This window comes from Narcine bancroftii, chromosome 6 (assembly GCF_036971445.1).
Source record: "Narcine bancroftii isolate sNarBan1 chromosome 6, sNarBan1.hap1, whole genome shotgun sequence".
Taxonomy (NCBI): domain Eukaryota; kingdom Metazoa; phylum Chordata; class Chondrichthyes; order Torpediniformes; family Narcinidae; genus Narcine; species Narcine bancroftii.
The window spans coordinates 31,106,234-31,124,607 of record NC_091474.1 but is presented as its reverse complement, the minus strand read 5'-3'; the positions used below and the strand labels follow the sequence as shown (position 1 = coordinate 31,124,607).

The following is an 18,374-nucleotide window of genomic DNA, read 5'->3' as shown; positions in this document are numbered from 1 at the left end:
AAATGTCACATCTCCTTGCAAATTTTTTTTATTCCAAGGTGAATAACCCAACATATGCACACCATTGAAGTCCTTCATCCCTGGAATAATTTCAGTGAATCTATTCTACATCCTGATATCAACATTTACTCCTTTTCTAGGTGGTGACACTCAATATAGGACACTTTCCTCCAGTTATGTCTGAAGCATGGTTACATAAAGTCTCATCGTGACTCCCTTCCTCTTGTAATTTGTAATCATGGTGTTTCTCTGACATATAATTTTTATTGGTTTGCTAGGCCATTTTTTTTTACACAGAAGATGATTAAAGTATGGGAACAAGATGGTAGAGGAGGTCTTGCATACTGTATCAGACATGTAACATTATATATTTCCCTTTAAATTCCTCCACTCTTTGCTGAATGTTCTTTCTAGGTCCCTGTCCAGTATATTGGTTTGTTCATGGATGACAGTGCACAGACCTCTTCAGTGGTGAAGTACTTCATGGTTAAATTTAATCCTGTTCTCCTTTGCCATTCACACACATGTGCTTTCAATAGAAGGGTCAACTTTGGCAATTGTAAACAGGAAGCTTATCCTAACTTAGAGATACTGGAGTCCACCACAGCATTTGTACCCATGTCCAATTTTAGAACAGCTAACTCAGCAAAGACCTGCTTTTAATTTATTTTACTCTCCATCATGTTGCAATTGTGGTGAAATATTGAACAGAAGAAAACAGATTAAACAGAAATTAACAACAGCATTCATCCAAGGTTACTGACTGTGAAAAATGTAGAACAGTTGGTTCTTTTCAGAGAAAAACAACATTGTACAGGAGAAAAAAATTATGAATATTTTAGTTGTATGCCAAACTAACAATTATCCTTGAACCTCGCACAAGCTGACATTATTTTTAATGCGAGCATTACAAAGAATCATAGCTGACTATTCAACCATGAAGGTAATCAGAATTCTGGCATTTGGGTCCCTTAAGCAGGCAGTTGCTCATGAACAATCAGCAAAAGAAATTATTGTCCCACCTTAATCTTGGATGCTGAGATCAATTTTGGCATCCCTAAATCATCCACAGATGAGAATAACACAAGCACAAAATTTGAGAACAAAGCCTTCACAACAGTGTTGGAGAATAAAAGATAATTGCACAGCAAAACACTGAAAATTTGCAAGAGAGCAACACCATTGAAAAGAATAAGATCCAGTAATTCATCCTGGACATCATAATCATTATACCCCTTAATGTGTTCATTAGAAGCACGACAATGCTTGATAATTCTGCTATCAATTAATGTTATGTAGTTGCTTTATGTAAAACATCAAAGCAGGCTTAACTTGCATGAAGGATAAACAAATGATGTTAGTCACAAGAATGCATTCTTATTGCACTTTATACTATATTTATATTCAACATTAATCAGAAAATCTTAACATGGAACTGTTTAATCTCAGTTTCTTTGGATATTAATCAAAAGCTGTAAATATTCATGACACGCTTCATCTCATCTATTAAATCTGAGACCAAAGATAATACTAGAATCACATTCTTTATATCTCTTGACGATATTTCAGATCTTTTTTTCATTAATTCTCCAGTTTATATTCTATCTGATGTATTTTTCCAGAATTTAGATACATAGTCACGGGGGATTATAAACAATAGTGGGGCTGCCACTGGGGTGGATCCAGTAGTGGAGACAGCGCTGTTCCACAGGGTCCTTCCACATGGTCTTAATGGGGATGGCTCTGTACAGGCTGTTAAAGGAGCTGACGCTGATTTTTAAAAAAAAATGCCTACAACCTCAGGGTCTGTGCCCAAGATGGTGGCACCTGTGCTGGGCAGCATATCACGAGGGGTTGCAGACTCCAGGGGAGCAACGAACCAGGGCAGAGCACCAGAAATGGGGAGAACACCCCTGTTGAGAAGGAGAAGCATAGGAGATAACCCTACAGGACAGTGGACCAGCGAAGTGCTCACAGGCTGAAGGACCCACACAGAGTGCAGATGATTGGCAACTTGTGGTCAAAGGACTCACACAGGCTGTGGACTGCCCATGGGAACCAGGTTTCAGAACCAGGATTCAAGAGGCAAGAAGGGCAACCAATACAGCTCGGATTGCTGATGGGTTGAACTGGAATCTGAACGTATGCACAGATGTTCAATATCTCTAAAGGGACTCTCTTTTATTGTTAGGGGCACCAGGTAAGGCTTATGGTGATTCTTTGTTTGCCTTACGGCAGACATAAGTTGAAGTATATCATGTATATTATTTTTAATGCATTATTGTGTGACAATAAAAGAACTTTGAACTTTTAAAGTGAAAGGAAAATGTGAACACAATATCAATTGTGCACATTGACCCAAAATGAAATTTAAACATGTTGTTATAGAAGGTGTGGTGTTATGATCAGAGATTTATAATGCAATTTATTATTTCTGTCTAAACTGGTGACCTACAGACCATGTACAAAAATATTCAAAATTTGTTAAATATAGAATCACAATTCATAACAGCAAAACTTCAGGAAAAAGTTCTAAATTTAGTTTATAATCCAATTATATAATCATTTTACTTTGATAAGAAGTGGCTTGCAATGAAAGATAATCTGTGTAAATTAATCCAACACATTCGTCTGTACTGAAATGGGTAGCAGTGGCATTGGATTGGATACATATTGGCCTCAAATTTCTATTATTTTTGTATGTGCTTCATAATGGAATTATAATCTGCTGTTATGAACATGCTACAATTTTGGCAGACGTGGTCTGCAGAGGTTGCCCCAACACAATGAGGCTCCAGGGCATGCAGTGCATTTTCAAATGACATATTTGGACATTACCTATACAAATTTATACTGCCCAAAGGAGCCCAGAGTGTAGACCTCCTATCAGTAAGACTGGCCTTAACTGGAAGCACCAGGCCTGCTTCAGTATTTTAGGGGTTCCTGGCCTAAGTGAGCAACTGCAGAGAAGACTGATGTATCCTTTCTTTATCTCGGATGCTTTTCACTTAAGGATTCTTTCTTAATGTTTACACCTGCTGAACTTTCTCCTTGATACTGATGCCCTCTGGGCCTCATTCTTCCCCTAACAGCTCCCCTACACTGACTCTCATCTGAGCAAGTATGCCAAGCATCTCCCTGACCAAACCTATACTCACTCTGCCCTCTGCAATTCTCCCTCCATGATTTTCTTTCTGATCCACAACTCCCACTGTCCACCATTCATTTCTCTGCATTCCTACATATCTTTTTGTCCTCATTCTCTTGAACCAGTGCTGACTTCCTCTGGTGATCAATATCATGGCAAAAACCCTTGAATGAATGGCCTTTGGAAAAGTTTCCTGAACAAGTCCTGTTTTATTACATGTGATGGAATATTGTTCCCTTGGGTGGGGTGCCATTAGAAAGCTGGCATGTATTCCAGGCAGGGCCAACTTGTTATTACTTGTCTGCCATTTGTGTGCTAATTTCCAATCAACTGTGGAGGAATTGAGACAAGGAGAGAGAAAAACTGAAATAGTGTCTTCCATTCGCAGCAAAAGATGAACTGTTTGCAAGTCTGAGCCTTGGCCCATTTTTTTAAAGTAGAGTTTTTGAAATGACAGGTTCATGAACATTATTATTTCTATTCCTTTTTGCACTTTCAGTCAAATATTAAACAGCCCTAAACTTCTTTCATGAACCCAGCTGTATATATTAAATAAATATATTATATTTTTTAGAGAACTTAGAAGGATAAAACAGCTTGGAACACAAGCAAAGCTATTATTGCAGTTTGATGAAACTCAAGTTTCCCAATGAATTATTTGTGTGTGTGTGTGTGTGTGTGTGTGTGTGTTTCATTTAGTTTCTAAACTAAAACTTCAGATAATTATTTGATCTGAGCTTCTTTTAACATACCAACTGCTTTAGGAACATCCCAAATGATTGTTTCTTTTCCAATCTCTTCTCAGGAGTTTCTTTGGTTTTGTCGCTGCTGCCATTTGGTCTTGGCTCTGAAATGCCGCTTTGTTGCTGTGTGGGAGGAAGGGATTCCAAATATTTTGTTTGCCGAGTTTCTTCTTGATTGATCTCTGGGACTGACTTTTTCTGCTTTGTATTGTCTTTGGTCGTTTTTTGTGGTTCAACTGAATTTTCTACTTCATGTCCTTTCGTTGCAGGGTCCCCTATCGGACTTGATTCCTGCAAAGGATGCAGTCAGAATCTTAAGTTATTGCTTGAAAACTTCTTGCAATAGATTGACTCACATGATTTTTTGTTCAATATCAGTAAATTGCAAAATAATGCATGGCATATGTTTGTTAATGTTGTACAGGCATTCACTGGAAAGATAGATGAACCATATCAGTGTTCTGTACAGGGCAACACATCCAATGGGCCATGTTATATGCGCTGCTGACACTAGATTCCTAAAAAGGATGCTCTTTTCTGAACACTATCACAGGAACTTGTTAACAGGCAGACAGAGGAAACGATTCAATAATTTACTTCTAAGAAAAACTACACTCCTTGTGTAGAAGAGAAGGAACATTCAAAACCTCAAGACCATTCATCAGAAGCACACAGACAGTGAATAGGAATGGCACAGGAGTACATCAACCCGCCAGCTTCCTCATCTGTAGAAGAGTCTTAGGTTCCCAAATTGTTACCTCAAACACCTAAAGACAAGAGTGGAAGCAAATCATTCTGAATTCCAAAGGTCTGCCTAAAAATTGCAAGGAATAATTGTCGCTGGAAATAATAGTGCAGCAATTGAAAGGACTTCTGCAATTCTGACTTTGACATCCAGTGGAAGTCTGTTAATCCAGCAAACTTGGACCTTTTGTGATGTCAAAATTGCAGATTTTCTGCACTTTCGGGGACTATTCCTTTGAGTAACCAAATCTCCATTTTCAGTTAAATTGCAAAGTATTGTAAATAAATTTTCCAGTGAATCTGGTAAGTTTCAAAGGAACATGGAAAACAGTGCCCCAGTGAATTGCAAACAAGTGTGAGAAGTGGGGCCCTGGTGAGTTTCAGTACAAAAAAAAGGAAACAGTATCATAATAAATTACAAGGGGGTGGGGTGGAATTGGGATCCTGGTGAGTTCCAAACAGCAAGGCCAAACCGTGCTAGTGAATTTAAAGAAGGTGCAGCCAGATAGTGTGATGGTGGATTATCAGAATGTTAATGATAGGCAACACCTGGCCAAGGGTGAAATCATTGATTGTGTTGGTAGAAAAATAATGAGAAAATGGGATTCTAATCTCACCCTTGGGGCAATTTAAAAAAAAATAGCCTAACCCTAATGTGCGGCAGAGAGGAAGTGGAAAAATCTAAGTTTGTAAAATGCTGGAAAGTGAAGTTCTGGAAGAACTCATCCAGTCAGGCAAAATCTGGATCTCTGACCTGAGATCACTGTTTTCTCTTTCCATAGATGCTTCTTCCAGCATTTCTGTTTCTGCTTAAGATTCCAGTAACTCAAGACAATTTGTTTTCCAAGGTTGTAGGAAAAGCAAGAGAAAGAATGAAGTAATGTAAACAAAGCAGAGTGTTTTGAATGCAGGCAGGGTGGCTTGTAGGTTTATGTGTATGTGTGGAAAGTGACCTGAATAAAATTAGTGTGGTAGAATGAAAAATGTGACATTGGGGTTTAAAATTATGGCATTAACAGATTTAACCATGCCTCAGGCTAAGGCCTGAGTGGGAACTAAACAATGTCATTCACAACATTTCTCAAAAGGCTGGAGTAAAAATGCATTCAATTGAAAAACATAATCTTTTGCCAATCTGAATTCCATTGGCAAGAATATAGGAATAAAAGGGAGAATAGTTATTCTATGTAGAATTTATTAGAGAACAGTCTTTGTAAACAGAGTCTATAATACATTTTAAACTGAAATTGTCTGCATGTTTTACAATATTTTAAAAGAAAGCCATATTTTCCTTTGCATATTAATAATGCTCTTGCAGGCTGTTTATATGAATTTGGTAGATTTGAATGTTTCTTCATTTTTATGCTAATTTTAGAGGTATTTATTTTAACAACAAAAAATAGCCATTTATTTTCAAATGCTTGTTGTGAAAATTATACCCCAAAAATTCATCTTGTTCCATTACTCACCCTGCTCTTCAATGAATCCTGATAAACTTACTCTTGTTAATCACAGTGGGTGGGAACTCCTGGTCTTGTTAAAGTATTCTAGGTTTAGTATGTTTTTCCAGGCCTGTCATTGATGAGGAAACTGAGGTAAAGGGGAGCAGCTTTGTTGTTTTTAAATATTTTTTTATTTTTCACACTATGAACCATATCAACCAAAATATATACAAACGTTTCTCATTAAATTTACACAGTGGTCTTTTCTCCCCTTTTTTTCCCCTTTTCCCTCCCTCCCCTCTAGCCACCCCCTCCAAAACCCATAAATATTCAATAAATATACAATACAATAAAGCCATAAAATAATATCTTCACACAAAGGAAAATAAACAAGAAAAATGCATCATCTATTGAATCTAGTCGAGTCACACTGAATCTAGTCATTTTGTCTTCTTAACATTTTCAGGGATGGAGGTCATAGGCAAGCTCTCTCTAATATGTTCCATGTACACTTCCCAAATTTGTTCAAACATTGTGACTTTATTTTTTAAATTATATGTTATTTTTTCCAATGGAATACATTTATTCATTTCCATGTACCATTGCTGTATACTCATGCTCTGTTCCATTTTCCAAGTTGACATTATACATTTTTTTGCTATTGCTAAGGCTATCATAATGATTTTTTTTTTGCACTTTATCCAATTTGAGGCCTAATTCTCTACTTCTTATGTTACTTAAAAGAAATATCTCTTGTTTTTTTGGTCAGTTATTTTTTGTAATTTTATTTAGTATCTGATTTAATTCTTCCCAAAACGTATTTACTTTCGTACATGCCCAAGTTGCATGTAATGTTGTTCCCATTTCCTTCTTATAGCGAAAACATCTATCTGATAATGTTGAATCCCATTTTTTTAATTTTTGAGGAGTGATATATACTGTGGGTCACCAATTATACTTTATCGTGCATAACCTTGTGTTTATTGTATTCTTCATAGTTCCAAAACATAACTTTTCCCATACTTCATTTTTTTATCTTTATGTTTAGATCCTTTTCCTACTTCTGCTTAGGTTTATAGTTTATTTCATTTTCCTTATCTTGCGGCTTAATGTACATGTTGGTTATAAATCTTTTAATTATCATTGTGTCTGTATCAGATATTCAAAGCTGCTTCCTTCAGGGAATCTCAAGCTGTTTCCCAATTTATCCTTTAAATAAGATTTCAATTGATGATATGCAAACATTATACCATGAGTTATTCCATATTTGTACTTCAACTGTTCCAATGTTAATAAATTATATCCTAAAAAACAATTTTCTATTCTTTTGATTCCTTTTCTCTCCTATTCCCTAAAGGAAAGGTTGTCTATTGTAAAAGGGATTAGCGGATTTTGCGTCAATAGTAATTTTGGGATTTGATCATTCATTTTTTTTCCTTTCTAAGTGGATCTTCTTCCATGTATTAAGTAAATGATGCAGTACTGGTGAGTTTTTATATTGCACCAGCTTTTCTTCCCATTTATAAAGTATATATTCTGGTACCTTTTCCCCTATTTTATCTAGTTCAGTATCACATATCACTTAGTCCAGGCTGGTTTTTCCCTTGTTTGGTAAAAATCTGATAAATACCTTAATTGTGTGGCTCTATAATAATTTATAAAATTTGGTAACTGCAAACTACCTTGATTATACCTCTCTGCTAATTTATCTAACGCTACCCTTGGATTCCTCCCTTTCCACAAGAATTTCCTTAATATTCTCGTTAGTTCCTTAAAGAATATTTCTGTTAAAGCAATTGGTAATGTTTGAAATAAGTATTGTATCCTTGGAAACACGTTCGTTTTAATGCAGTTTACCCTCCCTATCAATGTTAGCGGTAATTCTTTTCAATGTTTTAAGTCTTCATGCAATTTCTTTATTAGTGGCTGATAATTTAATTTGTACAGGTGGTTTAAGTTATTATCTAACCTGATCCCTAGGTATCGGATTGCTTGTTCTTGCCATTTAAATGGTGGTTCTTTTTTAAATTCTGTATAGTCTGCGTTACTCATTGGCATCACTTCACTTTTATTTGCGTTGATATTGTACCCCGATATTTCTCCATATACCTTCAATTTCTTATGTAATTCTTTTATTGATACCTCTGGTTCTGTTAGAACTCCTTCTCCTTTATTTTTAACCCTTTTATTTTATTTTCTATTCTTATCAGTTCTGCCAAATTTTCTATTGCTAAAGTGAACAATGAGGGGGATAGTGGAGATCCCTGTCTAGTTGACCTACTTAATTTAAAGTGATTCGATACATATCCATTTACTGTTACCTTCGCCAATGGTCCATTATACAATGCTTTAATCCAATTTATATATTTTTCTGGTAGATTGAACTTCTGTAATACTTTAAATAAGTAATTCTTCTCTACTCTGTCAAAGGCTTTTTCTGCATCTAGAGCAACAGCCACTGTTGGTTTCTTATGTACTTGAACTGCATGGATTAGATTAATAAGTTTGCAGACATTGTCCGCTGTTCATCTTTTCTTAATAAATCCAGTTTGATCTATTTTAGGTACACAATCAGCCAATCTGTTTGCTAATCATTTCGCTACTATCTTATAGTCTGAGTTAAGTAGGGATATTGGTCTATATGATGCTGGTGTTAATGGATCCTTCCCCATCTTTGGTATTATTGTAATTTTTGCTGTCTTACATGAATCTGGCAAGTTTTGTGTTTCTTCTATCTGGTTCATTACTTCCAGGAGGGGAGGAATTAATAACTCTTTACATGTTTTATAAAATTCTATTGGAAATCCATCTTCTCCTGGTGTTTTATTGTTCAGAAGCTTTTTTAATATATCCTGTTCTTCTTCTATTTCTATTTCAAATGGTGTTATTAATTTGTTTTGTTCCTCTTCTTGGAATTTCGGCAGTTCAATTTTAGCTAAAAATTCCTCTATTTTATCATCTTTCCTCTCATTCTCAGTTTGATACAATTGTTCATAAAATTCCTTAAAATTTTCATTAATCTCTGTTGGATTATATGTAATTTATTTGTCCTTTTTTCTTTATGCCAGTATCATTCTTTTAGCTTGTTCTGTTTTAAGTTGCCAGGCTAATATTTGATGTGTTTTTTTTCTCCCAGTTTATAATACTTTTGCTTTGTTTTCATTATGACTTCTCCACCTTGAACGTTTGTAATGTTTTGTATTTAATTATTTTGTCTGCCAATTCTCTCCTTTTCATTATATCATCCCTTTTTACTAGTTCCTTTTCTGTACTTACTATCTCCCATTTCTAACTGTTATATTTCCCGATTGTAGTCGTTTTTCATCTTAGTCACATAACTTATTATCTGCCCTCTAATGAAGGCTTTCATTGTGTGCCATAATATAAATTTGTCTTTCACTGATCCTGTGTTTATTTCAAAATATGTTTTAATTTGGCATTCAATAAACTCTCTAAATTCCAGTCTTTTAAGTAGCATGGAGTTTAACCTCCATCTATATGTTTTTGGTGGGATGTCCTCCAGTTCTATTGCTAATAACAGGGGTGAATGATCTGATTTTCCCTTGCAACCGCTGCAACCGTGTCTGCCTGTCCAGCATTGGACTTGTCAGCCACAAATGAGGCTGCAGCTGACGTGGACATTACCCCTCCATAAACCTTCATCCGCGAAGCCAAGCCAAAGAAAGTCCAATGTTGAGGATGGAGCGGAGACAACGCTGGTGGAAGCGTTCTAGGAGCCGTAGGTGATGCCGGTAGAGGACCCATGATTCGGAGCCGAACAGGAGCGTGGGTATGACAACGGCTCTGTATATGCTAATATTTGTGAGGTTTTTCAGTTGGCTGTTTTTCCAGACTCTTTTGTGTAGTCTTCCAAAGGCACTATTTGCCTTGGCGAGTCTGTTGTCTATCTCGTTGTCGATCTTTGCATCTGATGAAATGGTGCAGCCGAGATAGGTAAACTGGTTGACCGTTTTGAGTTTTGTGTACCCGATGGAGATGTGGGGGGGCTGGTAGTCATGGTGGGGAGCTGGCTGATGGAGGACCTCAGTTTTCTTCAGGCTGTCTTCCAGGCCAAACACTTTGGCAGCTTCCGAAAAATCAGGACGTCAAGCGCTGAAGAGCTGGCTGTGAATGGGCAATTAAAGCTCCATCCTCAACATTCATTGGAGTGACTTCATCTCCAACATCGAAGTATTCGAGATGGCAGAGGCCGACAGCATCGAATCCACGCTGCTGAAGATCAAACTGCGCTGGGTAGGTCACGTCTCCAGAATGGAGGACCATCGCCTTCCCAAGATCGTGTTATATGGCGAGCTCTCCACTGGCAACCGAGACAGAGGTGCACCAAAGAAGAGGTACAAGGACTGCCTAAAGAAATCTCTTGGTGCCTGCCACATTGACCACCGCCAGTGGGCTGATATCGCCTCAAACCGTGCATCTTGGCGCCTCACAGTTCGGCGGGCAGCAACCTCCTTTGAAGAAGACTGCAGAGCCCAGCTCACTGACAAAAGACAAAGGAGGAAAAACCCAACACCCAACCCCAACCAACCAATTTTCCCTTGCAACCGCTGCAACCGTGTCTGCCTGTCCCACATCGGACTTGTCAGCCACAAACGAGAAGGCAGCTGACATGGACATTACCCCTCCATAAATCTTCATCCACAAAGCCAAGCCAAAGAAAGTCTAGCTTTATATTCAGTTTTCCTAACTCTCCCTTGAATATGGGCCGACAACAAAAACATATCAATCCATGAGTAAGTTTTGTGCCTACTCGAACAATATGAAAATTCTTTCTCTCTTGGGTGTTGCCTCCTCTATATATCCATAAGTTTCATTTCCTGCATTGATTTAACCATAAATTTGGCTACTTTATTCTTTTTGGTTGTCTTTTGTCCAGTTTTATCCAACATTGGATCTAAATTAAGGTTAAAATCCTCTCCTATCAATATATTTCCTTGTATGTCTGCAATCTTTAAAAAAATATCCTGCATAAACTTTTGATCCTCCTCATTAGGTGCATATATATTGAGCAAATTCCAAAATTCTGAGTATATCTGACACTTTATCATTACATACCTCCCTGCTGGATCTATTATTTCCTCCTCTATTTCGATTGGTACATTTTTGTTAACTCATATGGCTATACCTCTAGTTTTTGAATTATAGGATGCTGCCGCTACGTTTTCTACCCAGTCTCTCTTTAATTTGTTATGTTCCACTTCAGTTAGATGCGTTTCCTGCACAAATGCTATATCTATTTTTTCTTTCTTCAATAAATTTAGTAGCCTCTTCCTTTTAATTTGGTTATGTATTCCATTAATGTTTATAGTTCAACATGGCCATCTTATATCTTGCATACACCTCTTTTCCACCTCTTCACCCCCTCCATCCCCTTTACCCCATTTTCATCTCTTAGTTTTCTCTTATTACACTTAATGTACAACAACACATTTAAAACATAAAGTACCCCCGCAGTTCCCACATCCACTAATACCTTAACCCCAAAAGCTCCCCCCTCTCTGAGTTGCCCCATATCCCTTGCCAGGCAACCACAACTGCCCTTTTCATTTGGATTGCGATCTTGTTTGCAGCGTCAACTGATTTTGCAGTGACGGTTATTCCCCCTCTACCCAGTCCTCTCCAGAAAACACTTTTTTTTAATCACATATAACAAAGCTCTCTCTCCTTTTTCCTCCCTTACTCCCTTCCTTCCCTTCTCTTTTCCCTCTTTAGTTCTTTACATATACATTGTTTTTACATCTTTATATATACTTTATCACTGTTCTTTGTTCTTGTTACATCTCTTCATTTCTTCTCCTGTCCTGCAAACGTTCTGCGAATTCTTGAGCTTTCTCTGGATCCGAGAACAGTCTGCTTTCCTCCCCGCGTATAAATATTTTAAGCACGGCTGGATGTCTTAATATGAATTTCTAACCTTTTATCCATAAAATCATTTTCGCTGTATTAAACTCCTTCCTCCTCTTTAAGAGTTCAAAACTTATGTCCGGGTAAAAAAATATTTTTTGACCCTTGTATTCCAATGATTTATTATCTTCTCTAACTTTATTCCTTTCCCGTTGCAGTATATTTTCTCTTAACATGTATCTCAAAAATTTTACTAAGATGGATCTTGGTTTTTGATGTGTCTGTGGTTTCGGAGCTAATGCTCTGTGTGCCCTTTCTATTTCCATTTCTTCCTGCATTTCTGTCATTCCCAGGACCATCGGGATCCATCCTTTTAGAAATTCCTTCATGTCTGTGGCTTCTTCACCCTCCTTCAGGCCCACTATTTTTATGTTGTTTCGCCTACTATAATTTTCCAACATATCAATTTTCTGAGATAACAACTCTTGTGTCTCTTTAATTTTTTTGTCACTTTCTTCCAATTTTTCTCTTAAGTTATTTACTTCCATTTCTACAGTTATTTCCCGCTCTTCCACATTCTCTACTTTTCCCTATTTCTGTCATTACCATTTCTAACCTTTGCATTTTATCTTCTGTTCTTTTCATTTTCCTTTTAATTTCATTAAACTCTAATGCTAACCATTCTTTTAGTGACCTCATTTGTTCTTCAAAAAATTCTTTATCTATATTCTGTTCATCAGTTTTACCTTTTATTTCTCTTTGTCCATCAGTTTTACCTTCTATTTCTCTGTGAAGATCTTGGTCTTCTTCCTCTTCTTCTGTGTCAGTATCTGTGTTTGTGTCTTCTTCTCTTCTTTGTGTCTGTGTCTCTTCTGTTTTTCCTGATGAGCTGCTTGTATCTCTTGGTTGGGCCTCTTGTTACTGGTCCTCCCCTCCTGGGCTGCTCGTCTGTTGTGCTTCCTGACGTCTGTCTACTTGTCGGTCATCCCTCTGTCTATCTCCCACGTCTTCTGCTGCCTTCCTCGTCCTCCAGCTGAGTGCCCTGGTGTTGGGCATTCCTCAGCTGTTCGCTCTGTGACAGCCCGCTCCTCTGCTGAGCCCCCCTCTCGCTGGTGTCCTCTTTCTCCTTTGATTGTGCACTGCGCACTTTTGTTTGGCTCTGAGAGCCAATTTTGTAGTGCACCGACTGGTAGGTCATGACTCAGCAGGGCAGGCACTGACCTCAAGGGTCGGGCACTCCTCGCCACCACAGTGTCCTGTTCCTTCATGCAGGTAAAGCCTTCTTCTTTCTTCTCCGGCGACTCTTCTACTTTTTTTCCATTTGTTTTTACTTTCTCCTTCTTGGAAGCCATCTTCTTTCTCTTCTCTGCATCTTTATCTTCTACTTCTTATATTTTATTTTTGTTATGCTTTGCTTTTTCCTAACTTTTTTCCTATTTTCCTGGAGAAGGCTGGTTTTCCCGACTGGCCACTAGTCCATCTCGTGATTTCACGAGGGGAGCAGCTTTGTGATGTGGTCAGCTTCAAGAAAGAGAGGAGGCAATGAACACCAATGTGAACGCAATGTTAATGTCAGCTTAAAATGAAAGGAAGCTCAAATGTGAAATAACTGGAAGGATCAACTGGGAACAGAGTACCAGTGTGAAGGAGAACTGAAAAGAAATATCCCCAGTGACTGACAAAGCAAATGCAATGAATGTATAATTATTTAACTAAATCTATTCATGACAGCTCAGAATTTCTGCGCAAGAAATGAACAAAATTCCTTGCACTGGTTGCCCCTTTTTTTCTAGAATGTTCTAGTGTCCTTTTCAATAATATAGATCTGGCAAATTTCAGAAGAACAAAACCTTTATAATAAACTGTAGACACTCTGCAAATGTCCATAAAACATTTGCTCCTTGAAATTACTGCTTCTGGCTGAATCATTACAAACAACTACAGTCAAAAACTCTCTCTAATGTCTAATTCCGCAGCTGAAGATACCTATTTTAGAAACCTGTTTCACAGAGCACTTAAAAAAGCATTATCAAGTTGATTAATACAGTTCCAGGCATTGGGCTGCAAGATTATATGACTTAGTTATTCAGCCAGAAAACATACTGGGTATGTTAACTAGTCATTAAGGAAAACTGCAGGATAATGTTCTGCTTTGGTCTTAAGTATTTATAGAAAACATATCCCGATGTTTTTCACTTCCTGGAGATAACTTAATTAAAGTTGATGATTTGAGGCACCGCCTCAATGCTAAAAAAGTACATTAACTGCAAATCCTTTTTGTTAAGTGGGGCATCCTATATCATCCAAACAAAAGATAATTATATAGAATTACATGATACCTACAACATAGAAATAGGTCATTAGCCCAGTTGACTCATTTATAACATTTACGCTGTACTCAAACCTCCTCATCTACCCCCATCAGTTATCTCTCTATCTTCTCCTCATCTGCCTCGAGGTGCTTTCATAGTCTGTGCTCTCACACCCTGTGCTAAAATTTCACATTCTCATTGCGGCCACAGTCAAAATATTTTCTCAGAATATTCTACTGATTTTTTGTTTTTGATGAATGCCTTGCACTTAAAAAATGTTTTCATTTTGTCCTTACCCACCAGTGGAAACATTCTTTAGACCGGAAACTAGATTAGGAAAACCATTGCAACAATTTTTTATGCATAATGTGCGAAAGAAAAACATCTGTGTGTGTTTAAAGTATTTGGGAGCATTTCCTGTTGACATTTTGTACATAGAGAAAACGAATAAGGCATTTTCTGTGGATGTCGTTTTCTGGTCAACTGCTATCCTTCGTGGAGGTAATTTGTCATCTGTATTCAGATGAGACTGTAAGTGACTACAAATCTGACAACGTGGATGATTTGTAAAAACCGTTTGAAATGGCTTTACAAGCCATTCAATTGTACCACTGAGGGGGAAAAAGCTGATAGTTCACTTGCACCAACCAAGAACCCAAATTGATGCACCACAGAGACATCCAGAATTCAATCAACCTGCAAAGTTCTCCTCATAAACATTTGGGAACTGGTATCTAAATTAGAAGAGGCTTTTTTTTCATGGATAAGTCCTTTGGGGAAGAGTGACAAAAAACATGATAGAATTCTTCAGAGATAAATGAGAAGTTCAATCCAAGGCAGTGATCTGCAGGGCCCTCCATAATGTTTGGGACAAGACACTTTTTCCTTTATTTGCCTTTGTACTCCACAGTTTTAAATTTGTAATCAAACAATTCACAAAGAGTACATTCCAGATTTTATTCAAGGATATTTGTATACATTTTGGTTTGACCATTACAGCACATTTTATCCATAGTTCCCTATTTCAGGGCACCATAATGTTTGGGATATTTGGCTTCACAGGCATTTGTGATTACTCAGGTATGGTTTAATTGCTTCAATGGTGCAGGTAAAAGAGAGTTAGGCTTGCTTCTAAGTTTTTGATCATTTTAAACTTGAGGACCAGAGCTGTGCCAATGAAAGTCAAAGAAGCCAATATTAGGCTGAAAAACAAGAATAAAACTGTAAGAGACATCACCCAAATCTTAGGATTACCAAAATCAACAGTTTGGAACATTATGGCAAAGAAAGAGCATCCTGTTGAGCTCAGTAATCCCAAAGGGACTGGTATTGCAAGGAAGACCTCCTTTGCCGATGACAGAAGAATCTTCATCCGAATGAAGAAAAATTCAAATGCCTGTCCCACAGACCACTATTCAGGTGACAGGTGTGGATGAGTGAATGACTGGCCACAGAATACTTCATGAACAGAAATACAGAGACTACACTACAAGATGCAAACCACTAGTTAGCTACAGAAACAAGATGGCCAGATTACAATTTGCTAAGAAGTATTTAAAAGACCCTGCCAAATTCTGGACAAAAAAGGTCTTGTAGACAGATGAGACCAAGATTAATCTGTATTAGAATGATGCCAAGAGCAAAGTGTGGAGGTGTAAAGGAAAAATCCAAAGCATACCACTTCATCTCTATATGGCCTGGGACAAATATCATCTTCACTGATGATGTAAGTGCTGATGACAGTAGCAACATGAATTCTGAGATGTACAGAAACATCTTGTCTGCTCGAGTTCCAGCAAATACCTCCAAATGCATTGGACGGTGCTTCATTCTACAGCAAGACAATGATCCCAAACATACTGTTAAAGCAACAAAGGAGCTTTTCAAGGCCAAAAACTGAAAAATACTTGAATGGCCATCAGTCAGCCGATCCAAATCCAATTCAGCAAGCCTTCCATAGGCTGAAGAGAAAACATAAGGGGACAAGCCCCTGAAACAAGTAGGAGCTGAAGATGGCTGCAGTAGACGCCTGGCAGAGCATCACCCAAGAAGATACTCAGAATCACAGACTTCAAGCAGTCATTGCATGCAAGGGATATGCAACAAAGTACTAAACATTACTACTTTAATATACATAGTCCAAAATATTACGGTGCCCTGAAATGAGGACACTATTTACATAAATTGTTATAATTTCTACATGGTCAAACCAAAATGTAAGCAATTAAATGTGCCCTTTAATCACATGTGAATTGTTTGATTACAAATTAAAAACTGTGGAGCACTGGGACAAAAGTGTCTTTGTCCCAGACTTTATGGAGGGCACTGTAAATGGAGGGAACTACAAAGGAAGGAAGAGTGGGCTGATCGAAAATCCATTGAAAGGCATAATAGAGGAGAGGCAATGGCTAACATTTAGGGAACAACTCTAGTGTCTGCAACAGTTACACATTCCTATCTGGCACAAAACAGCAAAAGAAAAGTGTTCCAACCATGACTAATAAAAGAAGCTAGGGACAGTATTAGATCCAAATAGGAGTCATGTAAATTTGCCAGAAAATGTAGTAAGCCTGAGATTGGGAGTCATTTGGAATTCAGCATGAGATTGGTTGAGAAAGCAAAATCAGAATATGGGAACATGCTTTTAAACAGCATGAAAGCAGGCTGTAGAAATTTCTACAAGTTTGTAAAAAGAGAAAAATAAAAGATTAATAAGGACAACTTTGAAACTGGAGAAGTTATAATGGGAACAAAGAAATAGCAACCCAATTAAACAAATACTTTGGATTGTTTTAATGGAACAGGCATAAATAATTACCAATAATGCTGGGAAACCAAGAGTCTAATTCAAATGAACCATCAGAAGAAATGAATATATTTAAATAAATAAATCAATGCGACCAAAAGATCATCTTCATCTTAGAGAACTAAAAGAGATGACCATGGAAAATATGGACGCATTGGTTCATCTTCCAAAATTCTATTGATTATGCAGGTAGGGAAATGACTAGAATCTACTCTAAAGGATGTGATAACAGGGTGCTTGTAAAATATAAACAGATTTAGGCAAAATAATCTTGGTTTTAAATGGTGGAAACCATGTTTAACAAACCTATTGGAGTTTTTTGGGGGGATGAATCTATGAGAATTACATGAGGGAGAATAATTGGATTCGGTGTATTTGGATTTTCAGAAGGTATTTGATAAAATCTCAGAAAAGAGTGTTAGGATAAAATTGAAGTACGTGGGATTGGAGGATAGTATGGGTTGAAAATTGATTGATAGACAATAAACATGAAGAGCAATAAATGTGTTTTAAATACCACAATCCACAGGCCACAATTCTGCCTCCTTTGCTCCATGGAAAATGAGCTCACCCTTTCCAATTTTGGATCTGATTATCCAGCTTTTCTTGGATCCCATGTGCCTTAATCTGGACCAATATTCCATTGTAAGACTTGTCAAACTGCCCACTAAAGTCAATATAGACGAATATCTGCTGCCTTGCCTTCATCAATCTCCTTTGCTACCTCCTCAAATTAATGGGACCCAGTCATTGAATATACTTAATAAGTGGATTATAGATTATAGATCATTAAATATATTTAATAACAAAGGCACCAAGAGGTATGGACACTCTACCAGAATATTTGACAGGCTTTGAGAACCAGCCATGATTGTATTGAAATGTGATGAAGACTGAAAGGGCCTTGGTCACTTGGAACCTTTGGGCATCAAAGGGAAAACCCTCCAATGGATTGGTCATGCCTTGCACAAAAGAAGACTATTGAGGTTGTTGGATGTCAATCACCAAGATATCAAATCAGGAATTTGTTATGACAGTGTCTAAGATGCTCTTTCATCAATGAACTTAATTTTATCAAAGGCTCAGAGTTGGAGATATTTGCTGATCTATTTTTTTTATTTCTTGTGCAATTTCTGTGGATGAAACAGTCCATACCTTCATGGAGCAAGACAGAGAGAATGTTCGGGCATGAAAGCTGAGGAATATTTGTACCTCAAGAGTGTCAGGCTATAATCATATTTAACATATATGAGTCTAACCAACTACCCATGATATTCAAAGACATTACCATAACTGTATTCCTCTACAATCATT

At 37.4% G+C, this 18,374-nt stretch overlaps 1 protein-coding gene and 1 long non-coding RNA gene across 10 annotated transcripts in view; one reads left to right on the top strand and one right to left on the bottom strand.

The window, feature by feature from the left end:
• The window catches only part of bcas1 (brain enriched myelin associated protein 1), a 129,422-nt gene that overhangs the window by 6,058 nt on the left and 104,990 nt on the right, over positions 1 to 18,374 (bottom strand). For 4 of the 5 annotated variants that reach the window (XM_069884596.1, XM_069884597.1, XM_069884598.1 and 1 more), the window contains one exon: positions 3,901 to 4,182. The exons of the other annotated variant lie outside the window; for it this stretch is intronic. In XM_069884596.1, coding sequence (XP_069740697.1) covers positions 3,901 to 4,182 — 282 coding nt within the window. The remainder of the gene's footprint in view (positions 1 to 3,900; positions 4,183 to 18,374) is intronic. 5 annotated transcript variants of the gene reach the window in all.
• The window catches only part of LOC138735926 (uncharacterized), a 196,388-nt gene that overhangs the window by 121,084 nt on the left and 56,930 nt on the right, over positions 1 to 18,374 (top strand). The window lies entirely within an intron of this gene.